Genomic DNA, 21598 nt, shown 5'->3' with positions numbered 1-21598 from the left:
AATTAGGTCATAGAATAACGTTTTTCAGCGTGTAGTTTTGGAAAAAATACTTGACAGCTATAATATCTACGACTTAGATTTCCATATAATTATTATTTACATCAGTTGTTCATAAATTAAATACTTTGATCGTGATAACCTTTCCTAGGTATCACTATCAAGTTCAAAGTATTGAACAGTGAACTCTGTGACACTGCAGAGTGCATTATAGTACTTGCATATTATACTTAATATTAATAAAATTGATGTAAGTAATACAAAACCTGCTGTAATATAAAATTGATGCGTTCTTCTTTACGAGAGTGACGTTTTCCTTCATCAGAGATATGTAGTTACTTAAGGCGCATATATAACTCTGAAAAGTTAGAGATGCCCGGTATCGTACCCCCGACCTCCTGAATAAGCTGACGACGCCTTAACCGCTAGGCTATCACGGCTCACATTATTATTTATTAGTGGACAATAGACATTCAGAGGTTGCGACGACGCGAAGCAACGACGCACTAAGTAGGTAAGAAAGTGATATTATAATTGAAAAACACGAATTAAAAGATGCGTGAGAACATTACCTAATACGTTAGGTTTATACATAGATAAGGTAAGAATTATACAGTTATCGGTTACAAGTGCATGTAATTGTGTACGGAGTCGATGAGCGTGACGCGAGCGGTGCACGACACCGACCAAGCACGACAGGAGGGACGCTTGTGCAGGATATGTTGGCATTCATATACCTACGTGAAGGTACGATCGGAACATTTTCTGATAGAGATAGATAGATAGAAAACCTTACTGCCCACAAAACATGACATAAAAACAATTGTATGCAAAGGCGGCCTAATTGCACAGAGCAATCTCCACCAGGCAACCTTTAGTGAAAGGAGAAACTAGGTGTAGGTTGGTAATAGGTAGGGTTTACCCTATTTCCCGTAACTGCTATCATAATTTTTTATTCAGATACAAGTTATCCTTTGACCGCAGCCTCACCACTGGTGGTAAGTGATGATGAAGTCTATATTGGTAGCGGGGTAACCTGGAAGGGGAAAGTTTCAATAACCCATACCCCTTTAGTTTCTACACGGCATTGTACGTCGTCATCGCACGTCTTTGCCGGTAGTGTGCCGAAGGCTTCCACCAGACCAGACCCAATGATGTTAATAAAAAGATTATTATTGTAAGATCATTGACCAGACCAGAGGTAATTTAGAAATTATAAAATTTTTTTCCCCTGCCGGGAATCAAACCTGGGACCTCTCACTAATAAGACCACAGCGCTCACCACTGCGCAGGGAGGTCGTCAATCGTCAGTGAACGACTCTTGAGTTTTTTTATGAGGCCCATTAGTTAGCCACCATGTCTCGGATCCATGGCATCGATGGCAACGCGCACTGTTCGAAGACTTTGTTCTTCAAGCACTGAGGAATTTCGGACCTAAGTAGTACGTGGATGAAACTTGGATGAACCGTCGTCGTCACAAAATATCAAAATAAGTTTGTGAAGAGTCTGGTCGGTTAACCTCGTTAATTCACTTTCTCGTCAATTAATCTCTGACTCATAACAGCTCTAACTCAACACTTAATAAAATTATCTATTCAGATTTGCCAGCAGCTTTGCTTCATTCGCAATTGTAGTTTTTACGTTAGGTAACATACTTAGGACTGTGACGAGAAATGGAATGGAGCAAAATGGACGAAGACGATAATAAAATGACGACCATCAGGTAGACCTAGAGTCATCGTTGAAAGGAGCAAGAGTTATCATTCCATTGATTGACTCACATTCAATTTTATTTCTAGTGACTCACAAAAATAGATAGGCCTAACAACAAGTGCATTTAATCAAAAACGTTTAACGGTGCACGAAATCGATCGCGCGTAACGAATAACCACAACACGCACGACACTGTTCAAACACGACCGCTAGGTACTTACTAGAAGTACCAAAATAGTCAGAAAAACCAATAACCTTTATCTGCTCGTTTCAGTACTGAAAATACGAGTGACAACAACGGCTTCGCTCGCCCTAAAAAGGTTCTGCCGTCTTCGCTTGGCAACAAAATGAATTTAACAGGGCTCTCTCCGTCACTTACTCCATACAATCGTAGTTCCAATCCATGAAATTTTGCAGGCATTTTCGATTTTTCTAAAAATATGTAGTTTTAAAATTACAGGGGCTCAAAAATTTGTATGTGAATTTTTAAGACCGCGTATCTTTGAAACCGAATATTTTAAAAGAAATCTAGAAAACCACAGGCATAGATATTACTTTCTAGAATATGTCTGCAAAATTTTATGGACTTTAGTTGCTTAATATTTAAATGAAATTGGAACTATATTTGTATGGAGCGAGTGACGGAGAGACCCCCTTTTAAGTAGGTAATACACAAAATACAATCCGATGCAATCCAATCCACCAGCCTGTAAAACACCGATACGATTTCGGACAGTGAGCTTTTCAATCTTGTCCCCCCTTAACCTTTTTACCTTCCGTACCGTAAGCATTAAAGACGCCGGGCAAGTTCCCACCCCTATATAATATGTCGTCGAAATTCTATCTTCATGCACGAAACGCTTTGCGTCATCATTCCTTATACGCATGGGTAGCCTTTGGAATTTTATTTCCTTTCCTACAAAGTAGGTAAAATGCGGATATCCCTAAAACAAGAGTCAATAGGCACCTTCTACGCTAACGCGCCTCCTCTTAAGCCACATCATCACTTCCGATGGTGCTCAAGCGTGTGTCTATAGTGATTTAAAGAATGGATGAATTCGAATGTCGTTTTCGAAAACCATAATAACCGTACTAAGGTACCGAGCCGGCTGAGCGTCACGGTCAACGCGCGTCCACCGCGTCCGAGGGAGCGTCGCGCTTGGCCGATCGCGTTCCAAATTCAAATAAAACATCACAAGTTATGCTATCTTCTATTTTTAAAGACTTTTTTTGTATTCTACGCTGTCTAAGCTAACAAACATAGCGGATTAATTCTGCAATTTTATAAAATAAAAAATCTTAGATAAAAGCCCAGTGTGGTTCGCAATCAGCGACGATGGTGGTATGGTGTTTAATTTGAAATTGGTACTATAAAAACACCCATTGATCAATTTTAATATTAGGTACACAGTTTTCCTTCCTACGGAAAAATGTCACTTACTTATATTGTAAGACTCCATTCAAAATTCAAACTTCAAAGGAAGGTTAATTATTTTACTAAGGCGTATCTAATCTCGTTTAAATAATAGAAATTTAGATATTAATCGCATATTATTCCCTTTAAACTTACATAAATTTTCCTCTATGCTTAACTCATATTAAGTAGTAAGTATCAATTACTGTACATTTTGCCTAAATTCAGTCCATATTGCTCTCTTTCTTACAATAGCTGTTATATACTTAAAACAATCCACCTTCTAAATCAATTTCTAAACTTGCCGCTTCAAAACTTTGTTAAAAAATACCATCTAATTTTCGCTTTTCAAAATTCATTTTATAACGTCGTCGCGTCGAAAGCGTTAAAATAAAACACTCATTTAAATTTTATAGTGGTGGTAATTAGTAGACCCAAAAAGACAAATAAGTACCATTACACAGTAAACGTTTACTTTCCTCTATAACATTTTTATGTAGAGATCATAATTTTCTCTATTATAATTCACATTTTCATATTAGGTAAAATAGGGCTCACAGATCGAAAGTAGAGCCTACAGAGGGATGCGATCTGTTAGCAACTTTACACCAACAAGCCAGACGAAGCGTCCGATTTAATACATTCATTAAAACTCTAGTGTGGTGGTAATTAGTAGGCCTAAAAAGACAAAAAGTGCCGTACCTTGGTAATAACATTTACTTTTACCATTTTTATGTAGAGGTCATAATTTTCTCTATTTCATATTAAATTATAGGGCTTGCAAATCGAAAGTAGAGCCTACAGAGGGATGTGGTCTGTTTGCAACTTTACACCAACAAGCCAGTCGAAGTCAACTCGTCAAATACGACGCGCGGCACTGTGGTGACCGTAAACTCGGAAGTGCAGTGTATAACCAGCCTTATTGACGTTTTATTTGAATTTCGGTTTTCTTTTTTTTTTAATAAAAGGACTGCCAAGGATTCTTGGAAATTCGTAAGTAGGTACATATTATTCCTTTATGGCTGCAATTACTTTTGTGTATTTAAGGTAAGCTTTAGAAACTGAAAATCCAGTTTAAAGGAATAGGCAAAATTGAAAAAATGTTCTAACATTTTTAAGCTAATATCCAAATATCAGGAGGGGAGCGAGGGGGATATAAATGTGTGTGTAAAGTAGATTTTATTAAAAACGTAATCATAATATTGAGGGATTCATCATGATATTTTTAGACTAAGTAGGTATAGACTTCTTACAGGTTCTCCTGTATTTAATAACTAAAGAAAACTAGGTACTTATTTTCTGTATTTTTTCACAATTTTAAGCTCAGTAGTTTCGGAGATAAGGGGGAGGGAGGTTAAATGGTCAATTTTCTTCTATTTTCTTAGATAACTTTGAAACGATTTGTTATAGGTACCTACAACTTTACGTAAAATATTTCAGACCCTTACGATATAACCCTGAGTTTTCGGCGTTATATTGTGAGCAATTAAATAGGTACGAGGATGTCTTGCTTTAACTGCGAAGGATTCCTGATGGATGATGATGATGATGATAAATATGGCAACTCACGAAAACTTATAGAGTGTAATTGGCAATTGAATTATTTTTAGCCGACTGCGGCGAAGCCCAAAGAAGTTTTATGTGTTTGACCTGTATGTATGTATGTCCGTTCTTTTATGTCCACTCGTAACTACTCAACGGCTCAATCGATTTTGATAAATGATACTTACGTCATTAGATTCGTCTTGATGGCGCGAGTTACATAAAATTCTTAAAAAATCAAAGGTAATGGCGGATTTTGTGCGCGTTAATTTTCGGGCTGAAAAAGATCAGTGTAAAACGCAGTCGGGATTTTTTGAAAACTTTTAAATTACCTTTTCAATATTTGTTTCAAATCACCATTCTATGATATTAAAACGCCCTTCATAGCTGCATAAGTTTAGAACCCTGCAATTTCCTGGTAATAATATTATGTCCTAAACGTACTACCGGGACAAAAATGTAATGTAGGAATACCTATAGAACTAGGTACTTGTTAGAAACAGGTTCAAGTCTACTAAACATAGTAACTTGTCATCGGCATCGATAAGTATAGGCACCTACTTATTCCACAGAGCGATTGTATTTCAATGCATAAATCGTAATCGGGAAAGATTTTTTTGAGAAAATATAAGTAATAACAAATAAGAATAGCAACCCTATAAAATTACTCAAAGATTAAAGTTCAAAAAGGCCCCCAAAACTCTTAATTATTTAACAACAGAGACTATTTAAAGCTGAGGAGAAACGATTCCCTGTAGTAGGTACGTACTCGGTAATGCCCGCGACTTCGTCCGAGTGGATTTAGGTTTTGTAAAAATCCTGTGGGAACTCTTTGATTTTTCGGGATAAAAAGTTGCCTATGTCAATTTCCAGGACGAAAGCTACCTACCTTTTGAACCAAATTTCATATAAATCGGTTAAACGGATGGACTTTTAAGAATCCCGTGGGAATTCTTTGATTTTTCGATATAAAAAGTATAAAAGTCTATGTCCTTCCCCGGGATGTAAGCTGACTCTGTACCAAATATCAAAATCGGTTGAACTGTTGAGCCGTGAAAAGCTAGCAGAGACATATATATATATATATAGACAGACAGACAGACAGATACACTTTTGCATTTATAATATTAGTATAGAAAAGTGTATGAGCAGAATGAACTTACAACAGATAGCAATTTAACAACGATTTCGATTAGTGCATCACAATCACAGTTGCACAAATGCCAGTTGAATCACAGCGTGAAGTAGATCATGACAGATTGCTATTATGGGTCAGTCAATTTTATATCCATACAAAATCATCGTTTATCTGTCGAAGAAAGTTCATTGTATAGTAAACAATTGAAAACACTAAAAATGATATAATGGAATCTTGTATCGCATTTAAACTTACCTAAGTTTTATTAAAATTAGTATAATAGCTTCCCACTAATAGCGGTTCGCTTCGAACTAATACTTCGTATCTTTAACTGTCAATTCGGACCACCTAGGTATTTTGTATCTTGTAAAGAGTTCGTACACAAAAAAAAATGGTTCGTTTAATGCAAAAAAAAAATTGCAAAAAAATTTCAGCCAGGCACTCACCTTCATCTCTGATTGACGGACAGACAGATGCACGCAAGTAGACTGCAAGACCACACTTCGCTCGGTCAAAAATATCAAAATTGAGAAATCTAATTCAAAACAGTTTCTAATTTTACTTTGCATATTTAAATATGATAAAAATTGTAAAACTAATTGCTCACCTAAACACGAAATAAAACCAGTTTTAGCTACTTATCTATAAATAACCATACACAGGTAGGTACGCTAGTATATATTATATTACATCGTTGATTAAAAGGTATGAAACAAATACGAATTACATAAAAACGTTAAATCAATTTCATAGTTAAAAATTATAACCAATTAATTAACTACCTATTGTTTCCCAATCGTAATTAAAATTGATAGTGTACTTGCCTACCTAAAATAAGGCTGCGATTACACCTGTAAGTTTGACTCACGTAAGTACCTAGCTTATGTAATTAATTGACTACAAATTTACTAATATAAGGTAAATGTACTTATAAGTGTTTACATTAGTAAGTCGTAAGTTAATCATATAAGCTACTTACGTAAGTAAAACTTTCAGGTACGGCCTATGACCAACGAGCTGAGAAAATGAATGTAAATGTTGGCAGTTTGCGCTTACATTCTTCATCTCGTCTCGTTGGCATTTCCTCACGGAATCGTACATGTCGGAAAAATCTTTGATCTTATTTGCAAGGAAAGTTATTGTTCGTTTGGAAATCGTGCGAACTACGTGTGTAAATGAAGATAAGGTCCGTGTCACAGTAACACGATCCTCATATTATTGGCAGTTTTTCTCACTGATAGCCGTTTGTTCTCGTATCGTGAGTCTGTATTGTTGTTTTAATCAATAATATTATATTATTATTCAAACTTTTATATATGCTACTAATATAAGAAACGAGAAAGTTTGCATGTATGGATGGACTGGACTGGACGTATTTGGCTGAAACTTTGAATGAATATAGATTATACCTACCCTGGATAGGCTACTTTTTATCCCGGAAAATCAATGAGTCGTGGGAACTTATTGATTTTCCGGGAAAAAAGTTTATTTAAAACCCTGTATCCACGGGAACGAAGTCGCGGGCATCAGCTAGTGTATAATATACAGAGAGAGAGCAGGTATCTATTTATTTTAAAGAATAAAGTATGACGTGACGTGTGGAATTGGGTTTTTATAACACATTATATTTATCGTATAATAAGTGAAACTTCTAGTAAACCTAATTATTAGATTTTACACAAGTAAGAGTTGATAACCAGATAACTAGAAGTTACCAACAACTCCGTCATGCTTCGTCAGCATGATATCGTAACGTAAGATTGTACTTTAGATTAGGTATACCTATGTTTTATGTTAGTTCTAATCGTTCACAAAGTAAGACAGAAACACTTGCATTAGATATGCATAGCAACAGACGAGTTCTAAATCTTGATTAATTGTTGAAATTCTATGAATTCACTATAAATTGAGTACCTAGCATTATTTTTTCAATTTACTATTTAACAAAAAAAAAACATTTTATTTTAGCAGTTCGTAAGAAACTTGATCCTCCAGTCTATTTTACGAATATATTTATTCAATAAATACGATCTTAGTGATAATAACTTATGCTATAGTACGCGACAGGTTGAGACTACTTAGTAGGTAGGTACCATGTGAAGATTTGATGAAGATTTGATGAACAGTTTCGGAAATAGAGGATGGAACTCCTCAACGGGTAGCAGCATATCAAACTCGATCAGTATAATAATAGCTTCGTAAAAAGTAGACTCTTAACAAAGCTCTCTCCGTCACTCGTTTCATACAATCGTAGTTCCAATTTCATTTGAATATTAAGCAACCAAAGTCTGTAAGTTTTAAAATTACAGGGACTCAATGATTTGTATGAAATTTTTTAAGACCGCGTAACTTTGAAACCGAATATTTTAACAGAAATCTGGAAAACCACAGACATAGATATTAGTTTTTAGAATATGTCTGCAAAATTTCGTGGACTTTGGTTGCTTAATATTCAAATGAAATTGGAACTACGATTGTATGAAACGAGTGACGGAGAGAGCCCTCTTAACCATAATATATATATAACATATAACATACAATACATTTTCATTCCTAACAGGCTTGTTTCTGCTAAAAAAAATTGGTGCGCCTCGCAATGCAATTCAATAAGCATTTCATTGTATTCAGATCATTTCACGATGAATGTTTATTTGCGTAGGTAGATTCTAACACATTCATGCCCATATATTTTCGTCTATGGAATACTAACTGATACCCGCGACTTCGTTCGCGTGGATGTAGGTTTTTAAAATTCCCGTGGGAACCCTTTAATTTTCCGGGATAAAAAGTAGCCTATGCTAATCCAGGGTATAATCTATCTCCATTCTCAGCCCAATCCGTCCAGTAGTTTTTGCGTGAAGGAGTAACAAACATACACACACACACACATACAAACTTTCTCCTTTATAATGTTAGTGTGATGTAAGCTCCCCGTGCGGGCCGGGGCGGATAAACTAGTCAATAATAAATTAATGTAATGTATGTATGTGATGGGTGGAATTAGGTTTTCATAACACATTATGTATATTTATCGTTCTAATCAATCACGAAGCAAGAGAGAAACACATGCATTTTGTATACCAACAGATGAGTTCTAACACTCGAAATTAATTATTAAAATTTTATAAATTTACAATAGAATAGCATACATTTTTTCGATTAACTTACTTAGCAAAGTAAACATTTTGATTCAGCAATTCGTAAATCTATTTTACACATATAATATGTTTTATCAATAGATACGATACGAAGGATACTAATGATAAAAACTTCGATATTATATTAGATAAAATGTAGGTATGTCTTATGATAATTTTCACATTTATAAATATAACAAATGTTTTTGTAGATCATACCCAGTTGCGATATACCGGTTAAAGAAGAACCATGGTCAAGGCACGGAAGTACGTGGTCAAGCGACACTTTGACGGTCTACCAAAGCGCGAAGATTTCGAAATCGTTGAGTATGAATTACCACCTATCCAGAATGGAGAAATTCTTGTTAAAGCGGAGTGGGTCAGCGTTGACCCTTACTTAAGAGCGTACAACCAACGGTTTCCAGCGCCTTACGACCAATTTTCTTATCAAGTTGGATTGGTGGAGAACTCAAAAGATCCTCGATTCCCCGTTGGCACAAGAGTGGTGTCACACAAGGGCTGGTGTGACTACTGTGTTATCAACGCAAATGTATTTCGATCTCCAGCGGATATAGTGTACAAGCTGCCCGATTTGAAAGGATTGTCGAACTCTTTAGGCGTTGGAGCAGTGGGATTGACCGGAGTAACCGCATATTTTGGATTTCTAGAAATATGTAAACCCAAAGCGGGGGAGACGGTAGTAGTAACTGGTGCTGCAGGAGCTGTAGGATCACTGGTGGGACAAATCGCCAAGATAAAAGGTTGTCGTGTGATCGGTTTTGCAGGCTCAGATGACAAAGTTAACTGGTTGGAAAAAGACCTTGGATTCGATAAAGCGTTCAATTACAAAACTGTGGATGTTCAAAAGGTTCTGAAGGAAGCGGCGCCCAAAGGAATCGATTGCTACTTCGATAATGTCGGTGGCGAAATAAGCAGCATTATTATAAGTCAAATGAACGACTTTGGAAGGGTGTCGGTATGCGGAAGTATAAGTGCCTATAATGATGATGTATCCAAACTACCAAAAGCTCCTATATTACAACTAGCTATAGTGTCAAAGCAACTAAAAATTGAAGGTTTCCTAGCGCCACGCTGGAGAGACCGGTGGTCTGAAGCATTTGTAGATCTATCGAAGTGGATTAAGTCTGGTGAATTGAAATCCAGAGAACACGTTACTGAGGGCTTCGATAACATATTCGATGCATTTATAGGCATGTTAAATGGTGAAAATACTGGTAAAGCGGTAGTGAAAATTTAATTGGTTAAAAAATCTGTCAGAAACATGTTTGTAGTATTCTTATTAATATTAGTAAAACAATGTTCCTTCAGAGACTGTGAATTCATTCAATGCAAATATCTGTAAAAATACATATTAAATATAATATGGTGGGTAAACTATATGTTTATTTTATACCTAAACTAAATCTTTTTATCATTTCAAGTAGGTACATACATACAGAAATATTATTTTTTTGACGTTGTTTGCCAAAATTGAAAGATAATGATTCTGATAACATTATTTTAAACGTTAACACTTAAATCTAGTTATAGACTCAGGTACACTGGACCCACGTTCTTTTCAAACACTTATAAGGTCCCCAGACTCCAAGACATTACATAAATCCTTCTCCTAAGTACCCTTGTAAAGTTAACAAACCACAGGAGGGCAAATAGAGAGGAGAATGCATTTCATTCAGTGACTTAAGTGACATAATAATTATTATTAAAGTCAAAGTCAAAATCATTTTTTCAAAGTACGTAGTACAATTGTACTCCTTTTGATGGTCGAAATTGTTTTTGTTCGATATAGTGGTGATAATTAATTACTTAACTTAAAACTAAAGCTACGAGAGTTCCAAACGCGCCCAAGTCTGAGAAGTGCCCACAACAAACGCAGCCAGCCATTATTTATCTACGAGTGTGTCCATGACTATTACAGATGCAATTATTTTCATCACGAATCAATTTTCTCATTATAGCCATAATGATGGCAAGTTCTGGCAGAGTTAGACAGCAATGAATATAGTATTGTCGAGAATTTTATTATTATCTTGTTAAAAGCATTCAAATTATTATTTGTCACCATCAGCATTTTTACGATTTAAAAAAATCTTTATTCAGAAATTCATGGTTGATTTAGGTTTTGGCAAAGATTTTATATATTTTCTACTAGCCTTTTGATAGCTTAATAATTTTAAATAAAGGTCAGAGATAGATATGTGAGGTCCCGTGGATTCGCCTATCATCATTAATTGCGTCTCTGAAAGTGAATTTATTCATTAATATTCACATATTTGAGAAGATAATTTTATCTTCTCAAATATGTGAAATACCCAAGTCACTTACAAGTTGCAACTTTTTATCAAAATGTATGGGTACAAGTTGGGCCCATGATGGAAGCGTGAGCCCAGCTTGTGTGCCAACTGCCATGACTACCGCAAGAGGGTTAACTATGATAATTTACATATTTAAACATAAATTTTATACAGTTCTTTATTAGTCGCGAATATCAAATTTTTAACCAAACAACACAAAATGGTGAGAGCTCGGAAATATGTGGTGATAAAACATTTTGAGGGAGTGCCACACCGAGATGATTTTAAAATCGTAGAATACGAATTACCGTCACTAGAGGATGGTGAAATTCTTGTTAAAACTGAGTGGGTAAGCGTAGATCCTTACTTACGAATTTATAACAAAATGCTTCCTGTACCATTTGACCAATTTTCTCCTCAAATAGGATTGATAGAGGAATCTAAGCACTCTCAATATCCAGTGGGTACTAGATTGGTGACTCACAAGGGTTGGTGCGATCACAGCATCATCGACATGAATGCACCTGCGACTAACCACATTGAAGCGATATACAAAATACCAGATATGAACGGAATGTCGCCTTCTTTAGGTGTTGGAGCAATGGGATATTCGGGTCTATCTGCATATTTTGGATTTCTTGAAATATGTAAACCCAAAGCGGGGGAGACGGTAGTAGTAACCGCTGCCGCAGGAGGTGTAGGATCACTGGTGGGACAAATTGGCAAGATAAAAGGTTGTAGAGTGATCGGTTTCGCAGGGTCAGATGACAAAGTTAACTGGTTGGAAAAAGACCTTGGATTTGATAAAGCGTTCAATTACAAAACTGTAGATGTTAAAAAGGTTCTCAAGGAAGCCGCGCCTAATGGCATAGATTGCTACTTTGATAATGTCGGAGGTGAAATGAGCAGCATTATTATAAGCCAGATGAATGACTTTGGAAGAGTTTCTGTGTGCGGCAGCATCAGTGTTTACAATGAAGACCATGTAAATCTACCTAAAGCTTCGGTTTTACAATTAGATATAGTAAAAAAACAGTTAAAAATTGAAGGCTTCTTATGCAACCGTTGGGAGAAACGGTACTCCGAAGCATTTACAGATCTAGGTCAATGGATTAAGTCAGGAAAGCTGAAATACCGGGAACACGTAACAGAAGGCTTTGACAATATTTTTGATGCATTTATAGAACTATTTCATGGTCAAAACATTGGAAAAGCAGTAGTCAAACTTTAACGGTCAAACAAAAACATGAAGAATATCAATCGGTATTACAAGTAAACATATTCTAAGCACGTGGTAAAAAGTCGAAAATTAAACTCAACTGAACTGAGTGTTTTAGTCTCAGTTACAAAAATATATTTCATAAGCCTGTAGTTTTTAGATTTAAATTAAAATATGTTGGAATTATATATTGTTTTCTAGTTACACGGGTTTTAATATTAGGCCTTAGATGTATAATTAGGTATCTACTGCTTTAATAAACTGTGTAATCCCAATCGCCTATCACATAACGTACTCATTTATACATAAACCTGCTTATATTCAACTACTTACCGATAAAATGTTATCACAATGGTAATTTTGGTAAGTAGGTATTTTGCACTGCACCGCGATAATTATTGTTTGTTTAAAATAATACTATTACTCATTAATATAAAAAAAAACCTCGAATACTAAGTACCTACTTCTGATTTGCTTTGACTACAACAAAGATAAAAATATTCCAAACTAGCTGTGCCCGCGACTTCGTTCGCGTGGAATAGTGACTTTTCGGGCAGCATATACTCTGTACGTTAAAAATGTTCGCCGTGATTCTTTAAATTGACATAACTTTTTTATTTATGAACCGATTGACATGAAATAAACACTAAATGTTAAGTGAAGCTTACTACAATATATTAGTGAAAACTGTATTTAAATCGAATAAGCCGTTTCTGATATTAGCGTGCACAAACACACAGACAAACAGACAAAAAAAAAATTACAATTTCGGGTTCGGCATCGATATAATAACAACCCCTGCTACTTTTTTTTTATATATTTCCATTGTACAGACACCACTTTTCTACAATTATTATATGTATAGAATATAGATTAAAAGTGACAAGTACTTACAAAACATCATCACCATAATTATTATATACTCGTACCTACGCATAAGTTGCTTTAAAAGCGTTCATTTTAAAAGTAGGTATCACTACACTACCTACCATATTGGACGAATTTTAATCAAAATCTCATGAATAATTCATAGATTTGAAAACCTACACCACGTGGACGAAGTCGCGGGCATCATCTATATACGCGACAGGTCGAGATGGCAATCGGGGTGAGGACGCCCTGCACAGTGCACACCCGCAGAGCCCCCGCGCTAACTCGGTGCGTGATAGCGCGGGTGACGTTCGGGAGTGCGGGGACTACATACCCCGATTTTTTTGGCTAGTAACAGCCCGTTCCCACTGGTCGGCTGTCGGAACCGGATTTTAATCGGATGTTCCAGTAGCAGAACATTTTGAAACAAAATCGGTTTCAAATAAGTGAATAGTTTCATATAAAATGTTCTGCCACTGGAACATCCGATTAAAATCCGGCTCCGACAGACGACAAGTGGGAACTGGCTCTTACATATTCCAACGACGACGACGTAAAATAGAGGTTTGAAATTTGTGCAATCCACGCGGAAGATGTCGCGGGCATAAGTTAGTATTTTTAACCGACTTAGAAAAAAGGAGGAGGTTCTCAATTTGTCGGAATCTTTTTTTTTATGTATGTTCCCCGATTACTCAAAACCCCTGGCCCGATTTGGAATTTTTTTCTTGTATGAAAGGGTATACTGTGCAGGTGGTTCCATAATATAAAGGTGAAGATCTGATGAATATCTTCGGAGATGGAGAACAGAACTCCTCAATGGATAAGAGCAAATTGCTCGCGATCAGTGTAATAGCTTAGTAAACAGTAGGGTTGTAACTGGGCATAGCATATTATAGTACAGTGGGGCCACTAAAAAGTGTGAAATAAAAAAAAAACTAAAGAAAAATAAAACCGACTTCAACTTTTACTTTTTAGTTTTTGTGGTTTTTGAAGTCGGTTTTCTTCTTATGAATATTTTTTTTTCTTTTTATAAATACCCTACGCTAGTTGGAATATACGTAAAATCTGTGATTAGAACACTTATCAAAGTCTTATCATTAATAGTTAATGGCATAAACTATATAGGTAGGTAGATATAGTAGTAACATCAACACGAATAAAAAGGAAGTGCGTATTGACCCTATAATTAACGCCAACTATTGCGGGCCCGAGATACTTTCGCGTATAAAAAGCGGTTCACCTGCTATGCCACGCATCTCCACCGGATTTGTGTTTGCAGTTTCCATTATCGCTACTCTGGCACTGACGACAAAAAATGACGTGAGTCGTGAGAACGAAACCTTTTTACAGGATGTTTGATGTTTTCTTATCAATTTAAACCCGAAGAAAATTTATTGTAGACACTTTTTACAGCCTCAGTCAAATATTGGTTGGGGGTTAGCGATAACTATTTGAAATTAAATTAGAGAAATGATGACATGGATTTGTTTCAGACTTGTTATTTAAAAGTAGGAGTTAATTCTCTCATATCTTGCCACCATGAAAAGCGGCATATTAAGACCGCGTATCTTTCGTGGAGACCCTAAAAATCTATCGATATCTAGAAGTCCATCACCTAAAACGATGAGAATGACTCTTCTTATACATTTAAAACTACAACCTTTTTTAAATGACTCAATAATATATCTTTCATTGATTACCACTGATTACATTGATTGTCTTACTCTAGGATATCCCTGTGCCAAACGCTTAAACGGTTAAGCAGGAAAAGGTAACAGACAGACACACTTCCGCATTGATAATAATAATTGTTATTATAGGATGCGGGATGGATGAAAGTTAAGCAATGGAACCACACTTCATCCAATAAAGAAACAAAGAATGAAGACACAAACCTATTATGCATAATAAATGTTATAATTCATGAAAGCCTTCATTACAAACACATTTGTTAGAACTCGGATGTCTACGATATTATAATTTACGAAGCTAGCACAATAATTTGCTACGAGAAAATAGAAAGAAAACACGTTCTGCTTTAGTTTAATGAAATGTGAAAATAAACACAGTGTAGTTTCCTATCTAATTTTTAACCCCCGACCCAAAAAGAGGGGTGTTATAAGTTTAACGTGTGTATCTGTGTATCTATGTATCTGTGTATCTGTCTGTGGCATCGTAGCTCCTAAACTAATGAATCGATTTCAATTTAGTTCTTTTTGTTTGAAAGGTGGCTTGATCGAGAATGTTCTTAGCTATAATCCAAGAAAATCGGTTCTGCCATTTGAAAGTTATCAGCTCTTTTCTAGTTACTGTAACCTTCACTTGTCGGGGGTGTCATAAATTAATTTACACTTGTTGTTTTATATTTTTACCGTAAGTTCAGGTCGCCTTAGAATGAGAAGGGTTTGGCCATAGCCTACCACGCTGGCCAAGTGCGGATTGGTAGACTTCACAAACCTTTCTAGATCTAGATCCGAACTTTCAGGCATGCAGATTTCCTCACGATGGTTTCCTTCAGTTACCTACTTACATAATTGTGTTATTACGATAATTGTACAACCACTACGTTATACTGTTACAATACTTATTCAAAGCTTTGTAAGTTTGTAAAATGCCTACCGCTATCATAAGATTTTATTGCAGAAAAATTACAAATTCCATAAGCGTACATATCTCATAAAAATTTATGTTATTGGCATAACCAAACTTCGAGGTGGAATATTACCAATGGTAGTAAGTAATATCCCTGCCTTTTGAGATAAAATAATAAAACTATCAAAATTCCGTTTTATCTACCTATTAACTTTATTTCAAAGGTAAGTTTGTCGACACATGCCTACCTGATAATGACGATGAAGATGTTTATCTTCGTAGATCTTTGATTAGTTTGATTGTTTCGTATCTTTGATTACTTTGATTCTTCCGTAGATTGAAGAGGTGGATATGTCTGGTAGCCAGACGCATTATTATCCCAATAAACTACCTCATCAACCGATAGACATCCATTGCTGGCGTATTCGTAGGTCTTTTGTAGGGATTTCCACACGACACGGTCTTGCGCCGCCTGAATCCAGCGGCTCTCTGCGACTCGTTTGATGTCGTCTGTCCACCTAGTGGGAGAGTTTTTAACGTTGCACTTTCCAGTGCGAGATCGTCATTTTACCACCTTGAGACCACAATGTCTATCAATTTTTCAAACTATGTATTACCATTTTCGTTTTGTAACCCGTTGAGCTATGTCTGTTATTCTGGTTCTCCTACGAATTCTCCTCGTTTTTGATTTGAACACATAGAGAAACTCCAAGCATAGCTCCCTCTATCACCCGCTGAGTGACTCTAGTTATCTTATGGGGCCCACAAAAACCTCTTACAAGGTATTATTATTTGTGACTAGCTGATACCCGCGACTTCGTTCGCGTGGATGTAGGTTTTTTAAAATTCCCGTGGGAACTCTTTGATTTTCCGGGATAAAAAGTAGCCTATGTGCTAATCCAGGGTATAATCTATTGCCATTCTAAATTTCAGCCCAATCCGTCCAGTAGTTTTTGCGTGAAGGAGTAACAAACATACACACACACACACACACACACACACACACACACACACACACACACACACACACACACACACACACACACACACACACACACACACACACACACACACACACACACACACACACACACACACACACACACACACACACACACACACACACACACACACACACACACACACACACACACACACACACACACATACACACACACACACACACACACACACACACACACACACACACACACACACACACACACACACACACATACAAACTTTCTCCTTTATAATATTAGTGTGATTAATGGTCAACTCCTTTCCTGTCCCTTTCAGCTATAAAGAATACGCGATAGAAAGAGGCAAAAGCTTTAGTCTCAAACTGTAGTCAAATCAGGAGTTATTCGTCGCATTGAACTTTTCAGTAAGTAGTCAGTTCAGTTTTCAGTAAGATTCTAACAGCCACGTTGCTTTTTATTGTGCCAGCAAATTGGCTTCACACGGCTTAGCGCTAATAAGGCTTCTATATTTCCAGCCCAATTACTATTTAATTTAATCACTTATATACCTAATCTACCAAATTTTCTTCTATGTGTCTAACCCACCTAGGCACCAACTTAGCTTCAATTGTTCTGTGCGTAGAACGTAAGTAGGTTAGGTACGAACCAGTGTAGCTGTATGCTTTTTATTTGAAACTGATTTTTTTGATAAGGAGCAATCTAGCCTCAGCATTAACTATAGGTTATTAACTATAGGACTGATAGACATATATAATCTTTTCAAGAGAGCACCGTGGTTCTCTGCATTCCTCATCCATGCAATTTTGAACAACCGCTGAGTTTCTTCCTAGTTCTTCTCGGTAGAAAGGGTATTCCGAACCAGTGGTAAACACTTCTGATGGTAAAAAAGCACTGTTAAATTTTATTTCAATAAAAATCTTTCTAATTTTATAAGGTAAGATCGACAGACTTATTTATAGTATGATAGACACTACTAAACTCTAAATAACATCGCAAATATCTCAATGAATTAACATATTAGAGATCTCAGATGCTCATTGAAGTAACGGCAGCGCAGGGAGGCTTTCTCTCGTTTCGGTAACCGAGCTGATCTCCTTTCGTACTTTGCTATCATCCGTCACGTCCATTGCATAAATAACACACATTGTGTCGAGGCATTAATTCGTACGTATAACACTTTCTTGATATTTTGGGAAACTGTAAATCTATTTATATTAGGTATTATACTAAGCTGACTGACATATCCATATACGGCTCAAACAGCGGTTTGAGCCGTATATTGGTATACAGGTATAAGTTGTAACTTAGGTCCTCTAATTTTGACTACCATAAGTAGTGGTCTTATATAGAGTCACTTGTTATCGTTTGCTTTTTACTGATGTTCCAAATTTTTGATAGAAATTAATAAAAAAAATCAAGATGCTTTTAAAACAGGTCAGCAATCGTAGGTACAGCGTACATAGGTACATGTATTCATACATGTATTCACAGAACACATATCGCTGCATGTATGTAATAAATAGCATAAGTCAATGTTAAATATCTCATTGTTTTAAAACGGTAATTTTTTATCTATTTCCGACTAGACTTTTTATTTTTATAGATATATTTAATGACATCCACGAAGTTCATTCCCCTATGAAATTGTCCCATTCGTTACCGGCCAGTCAACGGCCTTCACACCCGTTGCACCTTTTGTTTCAAACGAACGACCCAACAGGTCGTATTTCGACGCCTGATGCGATGGATTGTCAGCTAAAGGCTTCATTTTGGACTCAATCCAATTAATACATCACTATGCAATATCGATAGATAAATAAGTCATGTACTTCTTATTTTCATAACTTTTTCTTTTTAACCCCCGACCCAAAAAGAGGGGTGTTATAAATTTGACTGTGTATCTGTGTATTTGTCTGTGGTATCGTAGCTCCTAAGCAAATGAACCGATTTTAATTTAGTTTTTTTTTTTGTTTGAAAGGTGGCTTGATCTAGAGTGTTATTAGCTATAATCCAAGAAAATCGGTTCAGCCGTTTGAAAGTTATCAGCTCTTTTCTAGTTACTGTAACCTTCACTTGTCGGGGGTGTTATACATTTTTAATTTACACTTGTAATTTATACAGCCCTGAAGGCGGTAATAGCCCAGGGGTTATATTTGGAGGATCGCGTCGGCGATTCGATCCCGGGCACGCACCTGTCATTTCGGATCTATGTGTATTTTAAGTAATTAAATATAACTTGCTTTAACGGTGAAGGATGAAAGAAAACATCGTGGGGAAATTTTTATGCCTGAAAGTTCTCCATAAAGTTCTCAAAGGTTTCACCTAGCCAGCGTGGTGGACTCCTTCTTATTAGCGAGCCGGCGATGCGTTCATGATTATGATTAGGGCAATCATTATCACCAACCCATTGCCGATCAAACGCTCGTAACTAATAAGTACATATTCTGCGAATAAGGCTTTATTACCGTATTATGAAGACCAAAATGTGTATGATGTGTACTTGTATGTTGTTTTTCTGACACTTTTTGGATATCTCGGATACGAAACTTTGTATCATAATTAATGTACGTAACGTACGTATTTTTAGGAACACAGACAAACCCTTACCAACCAGCTTTGCTAAAAGCTTTGGCATTGCTCATACTTATGAAACGAATTTTCATCGTGTGAAATACGTTCATGCGAAAAATTGAACAAAATGGCTGACGTGTGAACGTAGACTGTCAACGACTCCTCAATACGTTACACACATCCGGTGGAGCGGGGTCACGTTTTAATTATTTTTTATGTAATTTCAACCATTGTTTCAAAAGCTGACCCGTGTGATCTGCACTTTACAAAATTTTACCTGTTGAAATTGACGTAATTGTAGAGCTCGTGTCATTGTGAACGCTGGAGTAATTGTTACTTTATTAAATGCTTAATTAACAAATCTGGGAATTAGAAATTATGCAATGACAATTTTTTATGAGAAAGATTCACTTAGTATGATTTACGGCTAATTTCACATGGTTTCTTTTTATAATAATGAAGACATCTTTGAAATTTTTATGTTGTAAACATTGTAACTTTGCAAGAGACTGAAAATTAGACGCAAAAATCTCAAATCTTTCTTTGCTTATAAGCTTTTTCTTATCTTACTGATTTACCTGCCTACTTTGAGAAAAGGAAAATGGTACCAAGGTTCCTTCCTATCCTATGTATCCTTGTTTTGCACTTTGTGTCGTATTATACTTAATGGTAGTCTCCTTTGGAAAATAATGTGATAGACTCCTGGATTCTTCAGCAGATATTAGTCAATATAGATATTAGTGATAATAAGCGGGTCATATGGTTATGGTTTCCTATTCAGTTTTCGGCTAGGAGGTCATCGTATTTTTACCAATCGACTGAAATCGCTGTCGCAACTATTACCTACCTGTAGTCCTATTACCTACCACTTGTGTCAAGAAACTCTACCAAAAAACATTTCAAATGGAGTAGCCTTAAGGAGTAGCGTATGGAAAGTTGTACCACTGGTGGCAATTGTTTATGTCATTGCCTTCATCAGAATTCAGGTTGATAGAAGCAATCTCTGAAGACTAATCCACACCTGCGCACGCGCACGAACCATAACAACGCCAATTATGACACTTCACACTAATATAATAAAGGCGAAGGAATTGAGATAGATTATACCCTAGATTAATACATAGGCTACTTTTTAGCCCGGAAATTCAATGAGTTCCCACGGAATTTTCAAAAGACCTATATACACGCGAACGAAGTCGCGGGTATCAAAAATATAATCTGAACGTGTTCACTCGTGGTTTGCGATCAGTTAGAGTGCTTGTTGTGTTAGTTACACCACGGCGTGCATATTATGTTCGTAGTTCTTGGGAGAACGTACAAAAAAATATTATGATATACGCGTTCGTGATATGCTCTTGCGCATAGCGATAGGGACGCGTCCATAGGCGTTCGACACGCGTTATGTGCACCGTTCGTGCGCGTGCGCAGGTGTGGATCCACATTTATATTTCAAAAACGCTAGGTATTATGAAATAGTTACTTATTCAATCTTAAACTTCGTAGGTATTATTCGTAAATAGCCAGTAAAAGAAACCGTTTTGTGCAATCAAGATCAAGTACAGAAGTTGTTCTTTTACGTTCCATTAGTTCCAAATAAATTTCAAACGGTAATATCAAGTTTGGAGATAGATATTTCACAAATCTGTTGGCATTGCAGAGATATTTCTCAACCGCATCCTCGGTGCCTATTTAGTATTTTTATACTAATTAATTTATAACTATGGGCATGTTTATTAAAGTAAACGGAAGGTATTCCATATTCGATGTTTAATTTTTTTTTTTTAGTTTCACGACATTAAATAATTTATTAAGGCCATATAAAAGTCGTCTGTACATATAAAAGGATAAACGTAACTTAAATAATTAAAATTAATTAATGTTTAATTAATTTTTGTCATTTAGATAAAGCAAAAGGTAATAAATATTTTTAATTGTACCTTTGTCAGTTAAATCTTGCTAATGTACGACGTACGTCTATGTAAATTAGAGGCTGTCTCAACCGACGGACGTTCACAGTCACAGCAGCAACTCTTATATAGGATATATAGGATTATAGGAGGACAAAACTGCTCTTTCACATATTATTATGTTAACCTCCGTAATCATT

The 21598-nt window shown here is 36.1% G+C and overlaps 3 protein-coding genes across 7 annotated transcripts in view; all 3 read left to right on the top strand.

The window, feature by feature from the left end:
- The first annotated feature begins 491 nt into the window (after window positions 1-491).
- On the top strand, window positions 492-10336 carry LOC123869679 (prostaglandin reductase 1-like). 3 transcript variants are annotated; one of them, XM_045912668.1, is made up of 2 exons: window positions 492-511; window positions 9154-10336. In XM_045912668.1, the coding sequence occupies exon 2, from the start codon at window positions 9192-9194 to the stop codon at window positions 10197-10199; it is 1008 nt and encodes a 335-aa protein (XP_045768624.1). In that variant the 5' UTR covers window positions 492-511; window positions 9154-9191; the 3' UTR covers window positions 10200-10336. The 3 variants fall into 3 exon arrangements, with proteins under 3 accessions (XP_045768624.1, XP_045768623.1, XP_045768625.1); XM_045912667.1 differs by lacking the exon at window positions 492-511 and adding an exon at window positions 7036-7062; XM_045912669.1 differs by lacking the exon at window positions 492-511 and adding an exon at window positions 7048-7066.
- Window positions 3958-21598, top strand: part of LOC123869672 (cadherin-23) — a 46292-nt gene continuing 28651 nt past the window's right edge. The window contains exon 1 of one of the 3 annotated variants that reach the window (XM_045912658.1): window positions 3958-4117. The gene's annotated coding sequence lies outside the window, so the exon portion shown is untranslated. Of the gene's footprint in view, window positions 4126-21598 lie in introns of all 3 variants that reach the window. The other 2 variants (XM_045912657.1, XM_045912659.1) reach the window with 2 other exon arrangements.
- Window positions 11343-12497, top strand: LOC123869678 (prostaglandin reductase 1-like). The gene has a single exon (XM_045912666.1). The coding sequence runs from the start codon at window positions 11477-11479 to the stop codon at window positions 12485-12487; it is 1011 nt and encodes a 336-aa protein (XP_045768622.1). The 5' UTR covers window positions 11343-11476; the 3' UTR covers window positions 12488-12497.

The sequence above is a fragment of the Maniola jurtina genome, chromosome 11 (assembly GCF_905333055.1).
Source record: "Maniola jurtina chromosome 11, ilManJurt1.1, whole genome shotgun sequence".
In the NCBI taxonomy this organism is placed as follows: Eukaryota; Metazoa; Arthropoda; class Insecta; order Lepidoptera; family Nymphalidae; genus Maniola; species Maniola jurtina.
This window is presented reverse-complemented; position numbering and strand designations above follow the sequence as displayed.

Bases quoted from the DNA above. Each gene is read 5' to 3' on its own strand.
- LOC123869679 (XM_045912668.1), top strand. From the start codon at position 9,192: ATGGTCAAGGCACGGAAGTACGTGGTCAAGCGACACTTTGACGGTCTA.
- LOC123869678 (XM_045912666.1), top strand. From the start codon at position 11,477: ATGGTGAGAGCTCGGAAATATGTGGTGATAAAACATTTTGAGGGAGTG.